The following is a 22,107-nucleotide window of genomic DNA, read 5'->3' on the forward strand; positions in this document are numbered from 1 at the left end:
AGGTGAGTTGCAAAGCTGGAAAGAGAGCTAGCTCTCTCCCTTTCCCTCCTTTCCACTGGGAAGAATGGAGAGGTACCTTTCCCACTTTTCATGTTGAACAGGCATCTCTTATCAAAGAAAAAACAAAAGATTAATTCAAAATTGTGTGAAATTTTGGATTATGCATGCCTGGCAAGTATGACCACAAAGTACTGAAAACTTCGGTCAACCATAGGCTCAGTCACACAAGCCTTGCTTTCTTCAGTGACACCAGTTCGCAAGACTCACTGTGCTACTCCTTAGCATCCTTACTCAGTCTCTTCCCATAACTCACTCCAGTTCCACAACTATCTTCAACAAAACTATTCATCTGACTCTGGCTTTGCAGGGATGGCCCTTAGGTTTGTGATTCTATGTGTCAAAAACATATACCAACCATTTCCAGCTGTGGAGGAAGAGTAAAATGAGAGAAGACTTACTCCACTGTGGAGACTACGCCAACTTTCACGCACTATTTGCTTTACCAAAGTTACAGGCAATGGAAAAGGAGGTTAGTAATTGAAGTGCCATCCCATCTTAAATTGACAGTGGGGATAGTACACCTCCATATAGTACATGTATTTAACAGATGTGGTCCAAAACTGCTGCCAGCTATTGACATAAATCATATTCCACATTATGGAGCTTCATAACTGGGACCGTGGTTACATAGATTGCAGAGTTGTATTGCAGACCTATGATATCATACCTGTGAAATACTATACAGCTATTCAAGTACATCAGAGCTATGAAGCACGACTATTGAAAAGAAGTGCTTAAAAAAAACCAACAGCACTTATGCTAATACCAAATATTTACAGTGCTGTCAATTTCGAAGTTTGGCAGGCTCAGGGTTTCTAACACACCAGTTGCATGGCCCATTTTCTCCAAAAGTGCAAATCCCCATAGCCAGTTTTTGAAGCTGTAAGTGCGTCATTTTTGCTGGAGAGGCATGTTTGAGCCTTGCCAAAAATGGGTCTTTTAGATCTCAAGAAATTGCTGTGGGGACTTGCTCCTTTGCCTCATTGCAAATTGAAGGTGGAGGCTGCTTTTAAGCCAGGGACCAGCAGCACTCTTTGAGTGCCATAAAAACAAAACCAATATTTTCTGAGAATTTGGAGAGGTTGGGGAATTTTTTTGGAATACCAAAGGAACTTTTCTCAGTTAACATATAGCAATGTCACAAATACAAGAACGTTCTGCAGTGGCATCTCCATTTTTTCTGCTGCTTCTCGTCATTTTCTTCCACTCCCTTTTTTTGACATTCTTGCCTTTGTTCCCTCTCCCTGTGCCCTGTTTGCTTCCCTTTCCTGTACAACTTCTGCCCACCTCTTCCCTTGCTAGTCTGTTCTTCTGCCTCCAGAACAACTGTTTTCTTGCACATGCAAGTGAAGCAGCCAAGTGAAAATCACAGAATTTCTGATGATGGATGATAACAGTACTTCCTTGATAGGAAAAAAAGATAATTTAGCCACAGAAAGTCTAATCTTCGATATACGAACTAAAATGTGAAAAAAACTTGGAGATGAATACCAAGAAGTTCTAGCCAAACATCTTAATTGAACGGTACCACATGCCTGTGCTTTACTCTCTGATGATTGTAATGTAGGAACGTTTCACGATCCTATGTCACATTATATCTATGGCCAGAAGAACACAAGTGACTTAAGTCACAAACCTATCCTAGAGCTTCTTCGCTGAAAACAGATTCCTGAGCACACATACACACACTGTTACTGCTGGTCAGATGGAGTATTATCTGCACTGGACAATAATATGCCAGAAAGGCCCTTGGGGTTACCTTTCTAAGCAAGAAAAAAAGTGTTTTGTACTTTAAATTAAGCTCCAGTGAACATACATTATAGAAACTGCAAAATACACATATTTACAAAACAAAACAGTTACTTAAAGATGTGAGTATACATTCACATTTGCATGTGTGTGTATGACACAGAAAATGAGAATATACAATATAGGTAGAAAATGCTATTCTTACCTTATTGCACTTGCAGATAAGTGGCCATAAGAACCACTGGCTGAGGAACTGCTACGAGAATTATTGAGAATTGTGACCAAGGAATTTGGAGATGTCCGTATCATGGTCTGAAGGTCAAAGCTGTGATCAGATAGGGGGGATATGGACAACGTACGCTTTCGGCTTGGTCTAGCTGACAATCTTGGACTTGGAAACCTGGCGCCTGTTATGTAAACACAAATAATTATCCACCAGGGTACTTAATCGCATTTATTTTTTATCAGCGATGGGTAGAGGGAGACGCAAGACACCAACATGCTGTGACAAGCCCACTCTCTCCACTTGTGATCTACTGGCTATGATTGAGGAAAATTAGGAAGAAAAATCTATCTTCCTGTGGCTTACCTCAGGGGAGCTCTGTTTATTAATGTGCAAGCAAAATGATAAATTGCTAAACAAAAGGAAAAGACTTTTATGAGTTATCCCTCTCATTTCTGGTGATTTATGAATCTGATGGCTTCTTAGACATTCACATCATTAATTCAACCATGAGCAATAAGACAGTGGTTCAGATCTGGACTACTAGCAAACCCAAACCCCCATCACTTTAATACATACAGCCAAAGCTAAATTGTAAAATATAGTGTAGAAATGAAGAGGCAGCATTTCCTTTGTTGACCGTAATTCTGCCTGGTCAATACTTTGTGCAAAACTAAACATCAAGACTGAAAAAACGCTATAAAAGCCACCTCTATCAGCAGAAGTCAAATTGACATTCATGGCATTAGACTGAGAAACAGTAGGCTTTATTTGAATTTGTACAGGATCCCATGATATTCTTGTGTTGAGGTGTACAGGGGCCTACAGTTGCCAAATTTCTTTGAAACTAGAGATTAAGCTTTTCAAAGCAGCAAAGAGAAGGCAACCATACAGATACCATTTAAATAAATACATATTACATTTCTAAATTCTCTGTGCTGCTCTGAAAATCTCTACCTCTTCTGGTCTATTTTACCATGTCATCCCAACTCTCTGCAGTCCTGACGGAAGATATATCACCTCAAATTTCTTCCCTTTATTTAATTATTTTCGATCTCAGTTGAGACCGAGAAGGAGAGAAGTAGCTTCCCCACTGCGTACTGAACTATTTTGTTTAACAGTACTGCTGCTTCTACCTTTTTAATCCCTTTAACCTGTAGTAAAGGACTGAGCCCTAATGATCCTGACAGCCAGGGTCATGCAGGTCTTGGGTATGATGCCTACTTTACAGCTAGTTTTCCCAGACCCCCTGACATTCTCTGTAACTTGCTAATAATTCAGTTGGCCACAAGCCTCCATTATGGGTCTGCTTTTCCTAATTCTTGCTCATCTCTTGGTGCCCAGGACCTTTTTTCAATAGGGTATTGAAGCTTATGTACCTAACATTAACCAGGGGAAGAGTCCAACCGACTCCAATTACACTCACCTCAAGGACAGAGCTGCGTTATTATCTGCCATTACGTTCTCCTTACGCACCTGAGCAGGTTGCCCTTCCTTCTGAGCATGCTATCCAAGATTTTCATCTGGTATTAAAAGCTGCCACTTTATTGCTGTTGTGATTGTGTGATCAGATCTCTGTCTATAGTCCTTCTCCTAATCTGCGCTTAGTTTTGCCTCAACCAGCCAACATGGGTGTCAATTCTCTTTGGCATCTGGCTAATAGAGAGGGTTTTTTTCCTCTGTGTTCTGTCTCCGCAATAGGTCTCAGTCCATACCGCTTCAGTCTTTTAATGAATATTCATGCTCTTGATTCATCATTTAAAATTTAGACATAGCCATTTACTTCTTCCTAAAGCTACTACACATTATTTTATGTAATCTGTTTTATCTCCTTTTTATGAGCTTGCTATTGTACTGTGTCTGCTTGATACTTTTTTGGTACTGTGCTTCGTGTCTTTCAAAGGCAGAGGTCTTTTATTTGTGCTAAAATAAAAACCAACAATTATCAGCAGCTATAAGAAGCTGCAACATATTTAATAAGGAAATACAAAATACATGTCATGGTAAAAAAAAAATAGCAATACTTTGCACTTACATCTTTCATTCACAATTCTCCTCCACTGACTGTTCAACAACTCCTCTGAAGTCAGCAGCGGTAATGTAATTTGCCTCAGCTGAGGATATAATTCAAGTGCTTTATAGGTGAATACTCCGTTATCATGGTTTTACAAGGGGATAGCTAAGTACGGGTGTTCCTGGTCAAACAGCAAGTGGAGGGGACAAGGAAGACCTGCTAGACATTGGGTGACCAGCAAAATGAGATGTTACTCAAGCACTGCTACCACAGCATCATGCGTTACTACCAGCCATCCTAATGGTGTGCTATACACGACAGCAACAGTTTGCGGTCATGTAAACATAATTATGAACCCTCTGTTTTCCTCAGACTGATGGGCACAGCCCTCATTGTGCCAGCAAGAAGGCAGCAGAGATGCTCAGAGGGGACAAGCACAGCTCCCTCTCTTTTGATAAGCAAGACTTAGTTAAATTTCTGTATTTACAACTGAGAGTCACCATGTGCTACTGATGGCCATGTATGAACAGTTTCAAATGTGATTTCCAGGAGAAACACTTTCGAAAAATTACTTATGGATCTGAAGTCCAGTTTTGAATCTGTACAACTACAAAGGGATTGCCACTTATTTGAGAAATTCATTACAAGCCTGCGAAACATGGACTGATGGCTACTGATGCTAACTAGAGAGGGGGTGCATAGGTTTGATCAAAAAAGTGGAGCAGTTGTTAAGAATACTAGCACCTGAACAGCTCTCCTTTGAAGCTAGACTGGGCAATAAAAGCAGGAGACAACAGTTGTGCTCTGCTGCTTCTGAGATCAGACACCATTTATTTTCCATGCCACAACTGCCCAAGCGGACTCTTTGGTACTCTAGCCCACATCTCAGAGAGGACTGAGGAAGCATTACCGACAGCCGTTCGAAGCTCTTACAATCTTGGAGAGAAGCAGGGTCACCCTCAACAGATCACATAGGAGGGCAATTTATACTCCCTGTGGCACCCTGAGGATTCTTGAAAACTGCAACGACTTCCTTCCTCCTCCTCCCTGCCCTTTCTGGACTGAGCCCGTCTCCTTTACTCCTTGCCTAAGTCATGCTACGGCTCTTGTAAGAGGCCCCTCTCCGCCCACTGTGCATTAGACCTCCCCCTTGCCTGCCAGGGGCTGCCAGGACATCCCTGTCCCCGCTCTGTTGGGGATGCACCAGACCTGCGGCCAGTGATGGAGAAAGACGCTCCTTCCAGCTGTGAGGGGCAGAGGTCGGGCTTCAGCCACACCACACAGCAGTCTCAGGCTTCCTCTTCTCCAGGCAGTGCCTGTTTCAGGCCCCACCTAGATCTGGGAATTTGGCAGTCCCCCCCATCTACCTGGGACAGGAACAACCTCCTAAGGGCCAATAGTCTCCTACAAAAAGGGAATATTTCTGCTTAACATCTGGAGCAAACGGCTGACGCTGGGCAAGAGCTCAACAGAGTCTGACCACAGGAGAGCGGGATTTGCTTCAAGGGAGCCCATGACTTTCAAAATTGAAAAGACAATTAAATGGAATTACTGTTTTTTCAGATCTTTGTGGTTTAATTAGGTTTTGCATGCCTAAAAAGTCTTAAGCATGAGCTGACCACTCATTAGACTGCAGGACATTTGCTAAACCATTCATTTGGCATAACATCAGTCTTAGTATGTTACTATAAAAAAGAATAGGTCACAATTTGTCAGTGACTCTGGATACTAAACCAAACTTTTCAGCCTTGCCCAGGCATTTATTTTAAACACAAACACTTCAATATTTATTTAGCAATTTGAGATGTTCATCTGCTCACAGTATTCTCCCACTGAAGCATTACATTCCCCACTTCATAATGCTTTAAAACCAAAAAATGCAGGAGCACTGATTCACTAAAAATCCATTTACCTCTGTGCAAGTGCTGAAAAAAAACCATCAGCTTTGGCAGAGCATGCAAATGGAAGCTGACACTGAAGATTTGTTTAGGAATGTCACCTTTTTGGAGTAGACGTTATAGTAATAAAAAGTCAGTAGTTGATAGTAAAGACTTGAGTGTGCAGACAAAAAATCCAGCAGGTGTCAGAAGAAAAGATTTTATTCCTGGGGTGGAGATCAATTCTAAAATAACAGATATCTATCTCCATCATAAATTTCAAAAATTGAATATGCCATCCAGCAAATTTGCCCATGAATTTGATTTCTGAGTTGAAGTTTTTAGCATTGCTTAATCATTTATAAGGCAATCTTCAGACATGTATCATTTATTCCATCCCTTTAAATCAAACTTCATCAAACCTTTTTTATTCCATCCCTTTAAATCAAACTTCTTTGAACCTGTCTCAGGCACTAGTTTTTGTTGAAGGCTGTGAATATGGGAAGTCTGATTTTTTTTTTTACATTAAAGTTTTTTTTCTTTCTTTCTTTTCCTTCTGGTTTCTGCCCACAGATGTGTAAACTTTGTTTTCATTTCATGAAAATTTGTCATAAATTTTGTCCTAGTTTTCAAAATGGTAAATCTGTCATCAGTATGACAGGAAAAGGAATGGCTTTGCTACTCCACCCTCATTCTCCAACTGTGCCTGAAAATCAGAAATCAAACCCTGTCCAAAGCTTCTCACATTGGGTTAACTCTTCAGGCTGGCCAAATTCTTTACAGCAGTTGGTTTGCTATCAGTGTCTCTAATGCCAAAAGGGGTAGGCCAATGATGAACACCTTTGAAAAAGAAAAACCTCCCATTCTGGGTGAGCACAGGCAAAAGTTAATCAGAGTGAGGATATTAATACTCTCAGGGTGAATCTAGAAATCTCAGGGAAGATGCTTGCCTTCCACTGAACACCATTTGAAAGCCGAGTAAAACATATTCCTCAAGTGGAAAATGTAGGTATTAAACCCAAAAGGCTGTGATTTTTGGAATTATTTAAGTGCTTAAAAGACAGTTTTGGCATGCAGTATCCTTACAGCCACATCAAGGAATTTCAGTTGTTGCTACTGTGGTACTGTCAATACCTTCCCCATCTACTCCCCTCCTAGTTACTTTGATGTTATACTTAAAGGTAGCACATCTGACCCTTTTAGATCAAGCAAGAAGACAGGAAGACTTGGTCAGGGATTCTGGCCACCAAAACTGTACAAAAGCTTTATAGCAGCAAAGAAAATTCTGGTCCAGTTTTCATGCCACACAGGACAGGATGAGGAAAAATGACAATCAAGCATACACAATCTTGGCCTTATTCTTCCACAATATATTAGACAGTTCATGGACAGTGAAGTTCAGAGCTTCAGGAAGTCTACTGCTCTTTAGGCAAGATTTAACTTTCTGATTAACGCTTCTCCCACTCATATCATCCCTATTTTGAAATCAGTTTTCCAGCACCACAGAGCAAAAAAAAAAGCCCAAAACTGCACAAATTGTATGTAACATGCTTTTGTGCCTGCTGCATGCTGGTGTTGGAATTAGTATTTGTACTACTGGAGAGGGTAGAGATGCCAAATTACTGTGCTAGATGCTGTATAAACACACAATTAGGAGACAGACTCGCTTCACAAAAGAAGAACAATGTCTTGTATCTGTTTGGTTGTTGTGTGGAATAAATGATCAGCAGCCTTTGAGTGAGTTGAGCCAACTTGCTCAGAATTTGATAGCAGATAATGAGGGAAACTACCAGTCTCTCTTCTGTATCCTTTGACAAGACTGGGCAAAGGCGAAAGAGTACTTTTAAGATCACCATACAAACCCTTAATAAGAAAGATCCAAACAAATGGCACTGCTTTGCATTGATCACTGTACTTTGTTATTAAATGCAAACACGGGCATTCTTATTGTTTTTTTTTTTTTTAAAAGTCTTAATATCGGCTTCCTGCTAATTGTTTTGTTCTTGTTTCTAATCTAAAATTCTGACAAAGAAGAAAGGGGTTTGCTTTAGCATGATGAATGATAGGACATTCAGATTCCTACTTAATGACAATTAATTTACTGTATACCCATGCAAGTTAAGATAGTTTTAATTAGTTTTTACAAAGTAAAAGGGTAACTTCATACTCTATTTAGATAAAAGCAGCTATTGCCTGACTAAACACATTCTCATCAAATACAGAAGGTGAGCTGAGTGACCTTACTAGGATTCACTCTTATTTTAATTCTCTATTTACTGTTTAAAAATAACCCATTTGCATAATACTGCTACACATTTTTTGTCTTTAACTCTGAAATAATCCCTAATTGAAAAGTTGCTGCTATAATGAATCTCAAATGTGTGATCTTAATTTTTAAAAACAAACATAAAACAAATTAAAGAGCGCATTTCAAATCTATCATAGCTAAAGCTGGTGACAGCAAATATCCTTATTAGAGACAGTGTTTAGGTACCTTTTATGAATGGGCTGAAGTTATGGGCAAAGGTCAAAACATTTTCCCTTAAGTAAGAAGTGATAACATTCTTGGGATGCAAAAGCTGTAATTCTATGTAGATCACAGCATACACAATCTTTACTAACACATGAAGGTCCTTTGAGCAAATGCCATTATTTGTATGAGTACTACAATGTCTTCTGTTTTTCCTAAGTTTTCTGGCATACATCTGGGTATCTATCTTCCTATAGACTGAATAGACCCATTCAAACAAGTCTGCATCCAAATATGTGGTTTGGTAGTGCTACCTACATGCATTCAGAAACTCTCTCCCAGTGGGAACCAAAAACATTGAAAGTACAAAATATCCTGCTCATTGCAGCGGGGATTGGATTAGATGACCTCTAAAGTTCCCTTCCAAGCCGAACTATTCTATGATTCTATGATCCCTTTACTTCAATGAAGTCATGTCCATTCATACAAGCAGAGGATTTGTCCTTGCAACTGGAACACAGCAGCAGATTTACATTACCTGAACCATGCATAACAGAGTTTCCATTCTGCAAGATACTATTAATATGCATCAAATGCATTAGCAACGTACCTTGTCTCTCCCTATTCCTCTCAAAATTCAAACCAGGAAGTATCATATTCTTAAGCTTTCAAGCACTGAAGCCTGCACATTAATTTCTGGTTTAAGTCCAGACTACTTGTGTGGGTTTATTACGTTTCTGAAGTGGGTTCAAGGTATGTTACATTACTGTAAAATCACTATGCACGCTACCAGTGCAGTGAAACTGATAACAGAAACTGAATTAAAAAATCCTTCACTATCAAGGTAACAGAATGAAAACAGTTTCCCTGCCCAGTTCCACAACTATCTGTCTTGCCTGATTCTTGTAAAAATTGTTGGTCAGTCAACTACTTCACACTCCCAGGCATGTGTTCTGCAGGGGTAGCCATCTATATTCCCATGCGTTCCAGAGGTGATCCTCCCAACTCCCACACTCCTTGAGATCAGTAGCTATGGCATGCAGCCAACAGCAGGCAAGAAGAAACTGCATGCTAACAAAGACTTTAAAAAGCTGTGGGACAACAAGGTGGTCTAATGCTATTGTATTGCTCTGTACTACCAAGCAAGAGTCAACAGTCACCACCTTTTCTTGTCACCACCTTTTATTTCCCTTGTTGGAAGGAACCAAATACATCCCAAAAAGCATGTAGGCATCTTATGACTAGAAGGGAGTGCTCTGCATAATCCCTTCAAAAGCAGCAGTAATGAGCACTTTGGAATGGGGTGCTCTCTTTTCCTCCTTCACCAGAGAAAGGGAGACAGATTAGAGGTCTGAAAGATGCTGAAGTGGGTAAAGAAGGCTCTTAATATTAGGGAAAACTAAGTCAGGATCCTTGAGAATTCAGCAAATGGCTTCACCTTAGAAGTGGTCTCAAAGTCTATCAGTCTATGATACACAACTTGTAAGCATAGCTACCACTCTCTAAAAAGGAGGGGAGCATGCTCTCCTAATGGAAAAACAGATGTAAAACTTTTATTAACAGAGAGGTAATCAGGGAAATACTCACCCTAACGATGAATGTGAGTTACTGATTGTGAATAGAAAAGGATATTTTCAAAAGCACTCAAGCCCTGCTGGAAATAAAATTTGTAACCGGTTTTCAGGAGCAGTCCTGTTCCTCTCCCTACTTACTTTCAAAGTTTACTTTCAGACTTGACATAACCCTTGCACATTTGGCAATCAATGCTTTGGCCCTCCAGCCTCATGAGGAGGCTTACGTTGACTCCCACTTCTCTATCTGCATGGAGGCCTTTTGGGTCAAGACCAGGAACAACCCACGTGGTTCCCTTTGCAGGACTGTCTTTATTTCTAGAAAACATCACTTACTATCCATGGCGTGAAGATATTCCATATGAAGAGCACCGGCTCCAGCAGTGGCAGCTGAAGGAATGATGTCTGCATACGGGCTGCGCTGGCCTGCCAACAGAGCCATCTGATGATAATATTCAGCTGGACTGACGCCAGCATGTGGAGCTAAAAACACAACATAAAAAGCACTGTTAATGACGTAAGATAAACGAGCAGGAAAATTTTATCACATTGCTGGTTTCTCTGGCTATTAAAACAGCTTGTTTATTTTTTAATGTAATGCAACATCTGCAGTATGCCACTACGGGTCAATATATTTCAACCAATGATACTGCAAAGACACCATTCAAAAAACAGCAAGGCATAAAATATTAATGAGCTCGGTGATCTCATTTTTTTTATATTTATTATTATGTGACTCAAAAAGTGACAGTCTGACAGCAATGGAAACCAATATGATTTATTTAGTGACATAAAAAAGCAGGAAAACCTTCCTAGAGCTTTATTCCCATTTACCTCATCCCTGGCTCAAAGGATTCCATCTCTAAGGTAATAACGCAGCTGAACTTCCATAAACATTCAAGTTTCTGGAGTCTCTGCTTAGAGGACCAGAAGATTTTCACTCACAGTGGCAGTTTGTGTATAAGATTAGGAGTAAACAAGGACAAAGCACGTTTTCAGGACAAATACCGGTTGTCCATGAACAACACAGGGGCAGTTGTTTCGGAGGACAGACTGAAGTCAATGAATACGGCCATCCCATCCTTCAAAGTTTATATATAAATGTACTTTACATGCGAGTATGTTTGCAGAGTCAAAACCATGGACTGGATAGACTCTACATCCTTTCAGTGAGCTTATGAGTGATGCAGTCCTCTGATAATGACTTATATTAGCCTTTCTCTCCTGTAAAAATAATGTGCGAGCTTTCTCTTCCCCTGCAGTGTTCAAGCATGCCATCAACTAATCGGCAACTCTGGACAAACATAGAAGTCCACATAATTTTAATATCATCTCATTTCAGCAGGCTTCAGTTATGCTACAGTAAGTAGAGGCTCATTTCATGGGCTTGTGTGAGAAGTAATCATAAAATAAGCTGGGCTCCATCTCCTTGGTCCTGACTCTGACTTGCTATGTGACCTGAGGTAAGCAGCCTTCCTCTCTGCTCTCTACTTGTCCCACTTGCAAAACAGTTAAAATTTCCTTACACTCTGCTCACCACAAGATGGTACATAAGTTTGCCTAAAACACTTCAAGTTCCTTAGGTTAACGGGCTACACCCCAACAGATTATTTTTATATTCTTTCATATTATTTAGTGAGATTTTCCTTTGATCCCAGCAACTGAATCTTAAATGGAAACAAAATTTTCAGATTAAATTCTTTGAATTACCACCTTAACCTGAATATTATTACTTACACAGTATTACTAAAAAGGTTAATTTACGTTTACAGTGGAGAATCAGGTCCTAAATGCAAACCTTAGAAGCAAAGAATCAACATTTACACTAAAAGGAGGTAAACATGGCATTGGAGTTTGGAGAAAAGTTTATTCAGCAACGGCATTTCTGAAGTGTATAATCTGTCTTTATTTTTACCAAAGAAAATGGAAGAATGTGCTTTTGATGTTGTGATGTTAAATATAACCAATTTCAGGAAAGGTTCAGAAAAATAAAAGTACATCAAACAGGAACAGGAATGGCATAAAAAATGAGCTGAGATAAATTAAAGGTTGTAATTTGGAAAAAAAACCCCAACAAATTGATTTCTCAATTAAATATAATCTATTTATTTCAGCCACCACCACTTTCTTTGAAACAGCAAGAAAATATTCAGACCAAATTTTAAAAGAGGAGTAACTCACACTGAATCACTGATTTTAAAAGTTTTACAGTAGTAGGAAAACACCATATCTTTCCAGACACACTTAAAATACTTCCTGAGCTTTCTGACATAAGTGTCTGGGTTAACTAACAATAACATTGGCTGCAAACTTTAAAATGAACTGCTGCAGAAAACATAGTGAGCACATAATTGCATTACTAAATGTTCCATATGCTGAGAAATGCTCTGGTGCTCTTTAAAGATCATTCCTTACTACCTTCTTCAAACATAAAAAATTAGCCTACTAAATGATGTATTGCATGAAGGGTAAATGAAGGGTAAACGGGAAGGCCCGCAGCCCTGAATTTCTCCTGTTTATTGCTGAGTAGCTTCAGCTTTGCCCCTGCTTTTTTTACAAGGGGAAGGCATTTGCTTCTGCATTGTGGGCACTGCTGCACTTCATTTGAGCACTCTGCTCTACACACACCAACTCAGTCCTTACCCCTACCCCAAACCCTCTGTGTTACTCCGAGGAGTCCTCGGCCACCCCCGGCCCACCGATTCTGCGGGGTAAAGTGAAGTGACAAGACAGAAGACATTCTACTATTACTGCTGCTGTGGCAGTCATTAATTACAGCTGGCAAGACTTGTAGTGAACATGAAACTGCGTTTCGTTATGTTCCAGATTGGTTTGGCTCTCGGCCATCCCCAGATCTGTGAGTCGACAGGCTAAGCCCAATAGCACACTGACCTAATTATCTAACTGGCCTAAAGCAACTAGGGCACCAAGAGAAATCTCACTATGACTTTCAGAAGAACAACAACCACCTACAAGTTTTCATAGTTCAAATGCTATATGACTTAAGCCATGGTGTCTGTTATGTTATTAGTACATTATGTGCATGTACCTCTTTAAATCACAGGGGTTTTTTATTTGCATTCTAGTAGTGCCCAAGTCATGACTTGGACTATCTGATCCCAGGAACCTTACACCTGAAAAAAGCATTTCATTGTATGTCTGACTGATCACACAAACTATGGATTCCAGAGAACAAATTTAACAGCTTTTCAATAAGCATGTTGTTTTACTGAAATATCTCCAATGCCTCAGTCAAGTTACTGTATTTTCACGAGGTGCTGCACAACACCTGGGCTGCGGTAACTAATCAAAGATGAGCTGTGAGCCTGGAGGAAACATAAACTAAGATGTATTTGTTTAAAACTCAAAGAAAGAAGCTTAAGCTAGTCAGTTTAGCTTGTACTTATGAAAGGCTAAGGTTGTGTATACAGTCAGCGATCAAGGCTCAGGGGATGAGCATTACGACAGAGCGTACTCAACTGTGTTGTCCACACCTGAGTGCCTTTTGCCATCTGAAATCCCCTGGGTATTCCAGGCACCTACATGAGGCTGGCCAGTATGAGACAGGCCTTAGAGGAGAAAACTGCCTTTCTGAGGTGGCAGCTGGAGTTGAGGCAAAGTATTTCATAGAGCTGAACTGACACCAAACATCTACGCTGTAGACAGATGAATCTTAGCACCATGATGGAGCTCCAGACTCAGCTGGTAACATGCAAGTGTCTGTATTTGGGTGAACTGAATATTTCTCTAAGGCTCCACTGACTGCATTACCTAGATCTCACTGCACTATAATGGCAAAACAGCACACCAAGATCACAAATTTCTATACTGTACAGACATAAATTTAGGTGCCAGAATCTGGAACCAAATTCTACCCCAAGACAACCTGGAGTTTCAGAGAGATTCCCACTGGCCTGGTGAATATGGCAAAGCACGTCTAGGAGTTCTGGAGTGTCAGTTGGGTGTCAGGTCAGATACCACTATATGCTTACATCTATGCAAGTGAATTCAGCGCTGTGTACCTGAGACCAAGAACATACGGAGGTTAATATCATATGGTAGTGTGATAGGTGGTTTCCTTCCCTCCTTTCTTTGTATGTGCAACTGGAGCATACCTTAAACATAAATGAAATTCTGCAGGAATGTGATCTGAAGATTATTGAAGGAAAGATAGTAAAGTGTTCTGCATATTAGCTTTTGTGAAAAGCCCAAATATACATTGCAAGAGTTTTCCCAATTTATGCCATTACATTATAGCTCTATCATGTTTATCCTACATCAAAAGCTCCAAAGCTCCCTGAGTCAAAACATGTATTTTGGAGTGTTCAAATTGTCCCTTCAAAATATTTTTTTTTTAATGTTTTGGCTAAAATAAAAAGGGTAGAATTAGCAAGGATTCATACAACATCCAAAGTGCTGCTAGAAAAGCCCTATGTGCATGCCATATACCTTGACTGACAATAGGTCATTAAAATTTATTCTCATACGTGCCCATAACTAATGGATTAACTGTAAAGGTATATGTTCTTATAAGCAAGGATTAATTAGTTATCCGTTTGGATAGGGTGCACCGCTCATTTTTCAAATTCAGCTAAAGGCAGTTTAACTCTGTTTGGTAAGTTTCTGCATACATTGAGATGATCTTCTCCATAGTTAAAATAATAGTTTAATTATCTCCACTACAAATTTGTTTGGGAGTATGTTATATTTTAGCTCTCTTCAGCAAATGCTACAATTTTGAAATGTTAAACTACTTACTCTATTGTTGAAAAGCCTACTGCTAACAAGACTGAGCCTTTTTGCAACTCTACTCATTGCTCGCTTTGGCAAAATTCCCATTGAAATGAATAGGAAATGTGCCATAGTAATGACAAGAGTGATTGCAGCAGTTCACTTCAACCCAAATAACCCGGAAAGTAATAGCCATGGTCACACCAAGACCTAAAGCATCGATATTTCAAGTATACTGCCCACCATTTAAACTAAAGGTGCTAGTCCTGATCATCAGCCACTTCTTCTACGTCAGCATCATTTCATTTGGCAATATTGTTGGCTAGGGTAAACTGAAATAATTCTACATAACTTTAACAGAACTATTGACTAAATATAACAAGTCAGTGCATGCTTTACATGATTGAAAAATACTATAGCCTTTTGCGCCTGAAGAACTCCATACTAATACACTGATCTACACTCACAAAGAATCTGGCTCGATTCAGTGCAGATACAGCGGATTTCTTCAGAGATCAGACTCACACCCCGGGTCAGCTCCACAAAAGATGTCACAAGACATATGCCACCCTTCCAGCTTAAATTTTGAATGAGGCAGAGCTTTTTTTTTTTCTTCTCCCTGAAGTTTCAACATTTGTGAGATGTACAAATGAGCTGTGATCGGCTGATGAAGTATTGAAACATTTATGACATAATGAATATGTCTGACAAACCTGCTGAAGCTGCTTTGAACAAGGGGGAAAAAATGTTGACAAGATTAATATAACTTAAGTTGCTACCATGACAGAAAACAGGAAACCTGTCTTAACCCACCGTCTGTTGGGCTGAGTCCACGGGCTGCCGAGATCATGGAGAGGGACGGGCTGCTGTGCAGGGACCTGATGTAGTCCATGTAGGGGTTAATGTATGGGTGAGGGGTGCTGAAGGGAGACTCTGATGTTGCAGCAGGATTTCGGTGTGGGGAAATTCTAAGGAACGGAAGCTCTGAGTATGTCGGGCTACTAGATAAGGCAGAAGGCCTGGAAGAAAGAAAGAAAAACAAACAAAAAACATCCAGGTTATCTATATGATAAAGAAAAATATTGCAAAGGTAACACATTCATTTCTTGAAGAATAACAACCGGGTTGCGCATGTAGTAACTTCCACTAAAGTCAACTGCCTAGAAAGAAAAAGGATAGGAAATGAATTCTTCTCTGTAACCATTATTAGCAACATTTCTCTGACCAATTTTAACTAGGTTTATATTTGGTTTAATCTTTACATCCCTCAATACCCTCTCCCCATGGAGTCCAGCAGAAAATCACTGTAATTACTGTGAAATATGCACCCTGTATACCACATATTAATTCTTGCTGCAATATGGAAGACATACTGAGATGCTGAATCATTTACATCTTCAAAGCCACATGCCTATTGGAAAAAGAGTTTTGAGAGCTACACTGCGCCCACTCCCTTCATTTGCCTGAAAGTGCAAGACTGCACGTTTGTACAGAAGTCATTTCAGAAGACTCAAACTTTGTAAGCCATTAAGACAGCTGGGTCCTTTGGAGCACTTTTTTGTTGACGTCCATTCCCATGAAAGATGCAGAAAACTTGGTGGCAAGAGAAGAAAGATTGCTGAATATGTTTAGCTTTAGCGTGGCACCAGAGACCAATACCTTTAACAAGATCACATTAATTAACTACCTCATTCTTGCAAAGAGAGCGCTGTGGTGCCTTCTCAGGCTATGTGTATGAAGCTGTGATGAACCAAGGCTGAAAGCTGAGTTCACAGCTGACAAAAGATAAATAACCTGCCGTAACCCTTCCCATCATCCCACCCTGTCGATATGACAGCGTCTGGGCTCTGCATGGAGACCCTTCTCTCACAGCATCCCACCTCCAAAGACACTGGAAAAAGTCCAAATTCCATCAGAAGGGGTTGGAGTGCCTGCCCTTGCCAACCTGCTCTTTGGCAAAAGACAATGATTAAGCCTGTCATGCATTTGCTGTAGTCTAACTGGTTGACCCGAACTAAATGCCTTTTTGTCCCTGTTTTTCCAATTAATTTAGCATATATACAGCACAGATACAGGCAGCAGCTGTGAGAGCAGTGAGGGCAGCTTGTTCCTTTGATGCTGCTGGCTTACAAAGAATAATAAAACAAGAAATGTATTTTTTTCCGTTAACATACACATACTGTGATCAATGGAGATAGTTGTCATCACCTAAAAGGCCAACAGAACGCAATCTTACATAGGAGCCAATTCTGCCCTGCCATCAGCTCGGAAACACTAGCGCATGAGTGGGACAAAGATCAAAGTTACGCATTCCTAACACAACGCCACAAAATCCACGAGGGCTCATAAAATCTGGGGAATAAAGATTTTTCCTGTTGTGCTTTTCTCCCTCTTTTTTCTTCACTTCCTTATTTGGCTTTTGTGTGTTTCTTGCCCTCCTACGGCTTTCTGCAAGGTAAACCTGTTTAGCCTTCCTGTACGAAATTACCTCCTAGCTCCCAAGTTTGTTATAGAGCTGCATTCGTTGTGCAGGAGCAGCAGGTACCAGCAACGCAATCAATCCTTTGGCACCCAAGCAAGTGACCCACACGAAGGCCAGCCACTCACTGGTACACCTCCACTGTATTTAAAATGCACTGAGAACCTGAAACCAGAAGCCATTTTCCACCACCGTGCAAAACAGTCATCTCCTTTCCTCAGAGCACTTTTTCTCTGCATGGTTTTGAAGCACCTTTGTTTTACAGTGGAAACACAGCTTTACTCTTGTTGGTACTGTGAAACCTGACCAGCCATGAAGCATTTGCTGTCTCGCGGTTCCCTGTCAAGCCATGTGTGGAAGGCAGGAGCCTTAAAACTCACAGTGATGCAGAAAGCAAAAATACCACAGCTGGATATCACATTACAGAGTGAATTTCCCATCCTGGCAGTGAGGAAAATACAGTAGTATAGCAAATTTAATACAAGAGTAACAAAGGAACTAAGTTTGGATGTCATTTTACAAGTCATTTTTTCTAATGTGTTGTCAACTCGGAAAGAGTTAGAAACCCGAAGAGCATGCAGGCAAGCAGGAGCCCTGGCCTTATCTGGTGTATATCGAACAGAAAACTGTTTAAAAGCTTTTGCAAGAAGGCTGAAAGTCTGTATCAGCCTCAGTGATTCACTCTCCAGCTGGCCAACAGCCAAACACTGCCACAGGAGCAAGATTAAGAGCCAGGCTGTCAGCTTCTCCCTCCAGATCCAATGGGAGCCATTCAAGGACACTGGGACTCAACTGCTTCTCCTCCTCCTCAGCCCTGCCTCTTCCTCTCTCTGCTCCTCTGAGCTCCTCAGTTTTCCAAGGATGCTAGGGAAAGGATGCTGACCTGGGTAACATCAGTCAACAGCAGGCATATAAGCTGTATTATCAGAGGCAGAAATAAGGAGTCATCAGATTCCACATAAAATTCCCACCTCTGGACTCTAATGTTTACTAATCTCTCTCCAACATCTGATTTTAACATGCTGCTAACTTCTCCGCTCACTTCCAGCCTGTACTTTTCTCACTCCCCTGTGTTTCTGGACCCTCCTTTCCCTGCAGTCCCATTTTTCCTCCTGCCTCCATCTGCTCTCAGCTCCCACTGTCTGAGCCCTCCTGATTTATTCCAATAGATGTCACATATTCTTCCCTTCCTTCTCCTCCATGATAAACTTTGATATTACCTCCTTCAAACCAGAATATGACTTTTAGAAAGGGTGCAGCCAAACACACTTACTATAGCTGTTGCTTTCCAGTACTGCATCTCATCTTACATTGCAACCTCTTTGTGTACCAATAAATAATGACTTTTGTCGCATGTATATACCAAACAGTACAGCCCAGGAGTGGCTTTGCAGACAGTCATTCAGTGACAAGCAAATCAAATCTCCAGATGTGGGTGGCAGTACCCCCCATCATCTTTATTTCACATTTATTTTGTCCCCAGCCTTGGCAAACGGTGTTCTGCCCTGGGTCTGAGGCTACTTCGTGGGACTTCAGTGATACTGCTTGCAACTTTATGCCTCACCTGTAAACCATGGGAAGGCAGAACTTGCTCTGCATCCTCTCCTATACAGGGATTTTCCTGTTCAATGACATACTTGGAGCACTAAGGCTTCCTTCAGAGAGAGGGAGCAAAGCAGATGCACGATCTGTTCTGAATCAGGACCTTTGTGTCTACTCCCAGAGATCCTGCAAACTCAACTCAAATTTAATACAAAGCCTATCATACTTTCAATACTTATTTGAAGTTGGAGGTCTCCAGGTTTGGGAGTAAAAGAGATCCTATGGCTGTGTTTTACCACTGCAATTTTTATCCTGGCACATTAGGCTGATTTTACTATTTTCTCAGTAACCTTGATTACATCTACGCCCCTGATGTAAAAGAGAAGCAGCAGAGAACAGGACTGGCTGTGAAAGCGTCTCCTCCTTTCTGTCCAGATTGCCTTCCTGCTCACCGCTAAGGTGCCGAAACACCATGAATGCCACACAGCTTCTATACCTAACATAGGTCTTCCCACTCCCCACCCATCTCCAGCCTGCCACCTTCTCCCTGTCAAGACTCTGATGCTCTGGAGAGTCTCAACTACTCAGCAGGAGAATGGCGCACACGTGCCGAGGCAGTGAGATCAGTGTAAGGGCAAACAGGTGTATTTTTTCCTATTAGTCATGACACTTTTTTTGATGAATGTTGCAAACGTGTCTGCATAGTCTTAAAAACCTATGTGGTCACACCAGTTCAGCAGCTGTGAACAGCATCAGATGTATGGCAAATCACAAAACGTGTGAAGCTACTTTTTTTTCATGCTTTTTCTGGCCACTGCTGAACCACAGGTGAGCTGTGTGTAAGATTTCAGTTATTACTCATGAAAACGGTGTGTCATTTTGTTTTGTTGCTTACAGCTGCAACAGATGAACTCTGCACAAGAAGACTGACCAGCAGCAGGTTTGGATTTTAGCCGCCACAAAAACTGAACAAAGTGCAATTCTCTTTTCAGCCCATGCAGCCCTTTTTTTTAACTGGGGAAGGAAGATCATGGGAATCTGAGAGTTGATGTGGCAAGCATGAGCGAGCTATACGTGTTTCAAAATTATCTGCATGCACAGATCATTACCTAGTATTATCTTGAAATGATCACACATTTTTTCTATCAGCAGAGAGAATGGGGGTAGGGGGGCTCATACCACATACTTTAGGTTGGTTTTTGTACCTAAGCATTAGCCAATTTTTCAGTGAAGAAGAACAGATGCTCCAAATCCAAGTGGAAATCCTATCCCTTTCTTTGTTAGTAACGGAGTAGCTAACTCATGCAGGTGAAATACTGCTGTCTCGCTATGACTAGAGGTAAAAATCCCCAGGTAAAAATCCCCACGTAGGTAAGCAGGCACAGAGCTTGTTGACTACCTGGCCCTTCGGCCACCCTCCCTTCTCAGTGTCATACTGACAGGATTCAGGAGCACAATTTCCAGTCTCTGCCTGTGTCCCTGGTGTGGTAGGGTGAGGTGTGACAGGTGCCAGATTAGCTCCAGCTATTAGGCCAGAGAAGGCAGAGAGTACTCTCTACCTTACCTCATTTTTCCCTTCTAACATGCACCTTTCCTCCCACCTACGTTCCTGAACTGCTCCTGTGGCACAAGGCAGAAGGAAACCGCAGGTGGGAAGATACAACTTCCTTGAATTCTCTACATTCAAAAAACTAAAATATTTGATGATTTTGAGCCTCTAAGAAATGAAGACTAACAAAAATATTAATGGGGTTTTATTTTCCAAGCTAATACACCTGTAACTGTTCAGAAATTTCGTAACAAAACAAGAACACCAAACTCCAATTTCCCATTCTCCTTTTTTCACCCCCTTCCCAACTAAGTCACACAGTTTTATCGTTCCCATAGACCTAGTGAAGAGCCAGGCAGAGGACCAGCCCAAAGTACCATGAAACCATCTTATGTGGATTTATGCTTGTAACTGAGTAAGGGTGGTTAGCCCAGGAATTGAAGGAGGGGAGGGAATGGGAAGAAAAGAGACCCAGTTCAGGGTGCTGGGGAGCAACAAAGGCCAGCTGCTCTCTAAGGGAAGGTAAGCCAGGAGCCAAGGTTAATCCCAGCACAGGCAATGCACTCCATGCCACCCGATCTGAGCTGAGTGACCAGAGCCAGGTGCTGGTGACAGGTTCCATCAGCAATCTGAGACAAGGCAAAGTGACAAACCAGGTCCGGGGGGGCCAGTCAAGTGCAGAAGGAGATAGGGCCAAAGACAGGACAGGAGATAAGCTACACCACAGCTCTGAGGGGCCCATCCAGGAGAACAGCTACCTACAGCGCAGGTCCCCAGCTCAGCCAGGAGCAGGACCAGAGATGGGCACTACCTACAACATAGCTCAGGCAGGGACTAAAGGCCCCAGGCTGAGCTTAAAAGGGGCTCCTGGGTGCATGGGGGTGTGGGTGGAGGTCCCAGGAGGCTGTTCAAGGCGATTATGGCCTATTAGTGGCCTCAGGGTCCTCTCACTGGTTTTCTTTGCTTTGGAGTCCTTGAACTGCTCTACGACATGCCAGAATATCAATACACCGTGCATTGTCCCTGTTCTTGCATCTCTTGCAACTGTGACAAGCACAGTGGGCCCTGGGGCGTACTGCGACCTCCACATTTGTCAGAGTGCGCTCTTCTATAGCAATGTTTTCTGGAAGCAGACGTAAAGCCACTCAGGACAGCCACAAAGGTCTGTGTCACAGGAAAATCTGGATGAAAATTTTGAGGTTGGTTTGGTGTTAGAGAAGTGATCTGTCATAAATGCTTTCCAAATAGCTTTAAGCTGTGCTTGGGCAAAAACCCCTTCTAAGTACAACCTATCTAAAAAAAAAAAAAAAAATCATGGTGATTTAAGCATTTCCTGATTTTAAAGGAAACTATAACTCCAGGACTGGAAATTTTAATGCCAAGTTTTGCCCTGATAAATTTTTAAATGGCTCTTTTATGAATCTGTTGAAAAATACATTTATATTGAAAACAGCAAGTGATCCTTAACTATAACATTGTAAATATGACACTGAGCTGAGGTTACAGATGGAACAATAATCTATCTCACAGAACAAAGCTTGTCAACGAAGTGGGATGAAATATTGTAACATAACCTAATTTATTATTGCCTTTTCATCCATCTTGTTATATTATGAAAGTGTCAAAGTTCAAACCTCGATATTTAATCATTTAACAGCACGTTATTCAATGCTGGAGCAAGCATTGATGGCATAACTCTCATACCAATGATATCCACACTGTTTCTCTGATACCTGTTCAATTCAGCCCTGCCTGGAGAATTGAAAAATGTTAAACTCATTAAACTGCCTATGATCCTTTTCTTTTTTCTTTTTCTTTTTTTTCTGGAATAATCTTCTGATG

The 22,107-nt window shown here is 41.1% G+C and overlaps 1 protein-coding gene across 8 annotated transcripts in view; it reads right to left on the minus strand.

Moving 5' to 3' along the window:
* Window positions 1-22,107, minus strand: part of GLI3 (GLI family zinc finger 3) — a 215,829-nt gene that overhangs the window by 59,152 nt on the left and 134,570 nt on the right. For all 8 annotated transcript variants that reach the window (XM_075493586.1, XM_075493585.1, XM_075493579.1 and 5 more), the window contains 3 exons: window positions 15,509-15,714; window positions 10,301-10,447; window positions 2,015-2,216 (listed from right to left, as the gene is read on the minus strand). In XM_075493586.1, the coding sequence (XP_075349701.1) occupies window positions 2,015-2,216; window positions 10,301-10,447; window positions 15,509-15,714 (555 nt within the window). The remainder of the gene's footprint in view (window positions 1-2,014; window positions 2,217-10,300; window positions 10,448-15,508; window positions 15,715-22,107) is intronic.

This window comes from Mycteria americana, chromosome 2 (assembly GCF_035582795.1).
Source record: "Mycteria americana isolate JAX WOST 10 ecotype Jacksonville Zoo and Gardens chromosome 2, USCA_MyAme_1.0, whole genome shotgun sequence".
NCBI lineage: Eukaryota > Metazoa > Chordata > Aves > Ciconiiformes > Ciconiidae > Mycteria > Mycteria americana.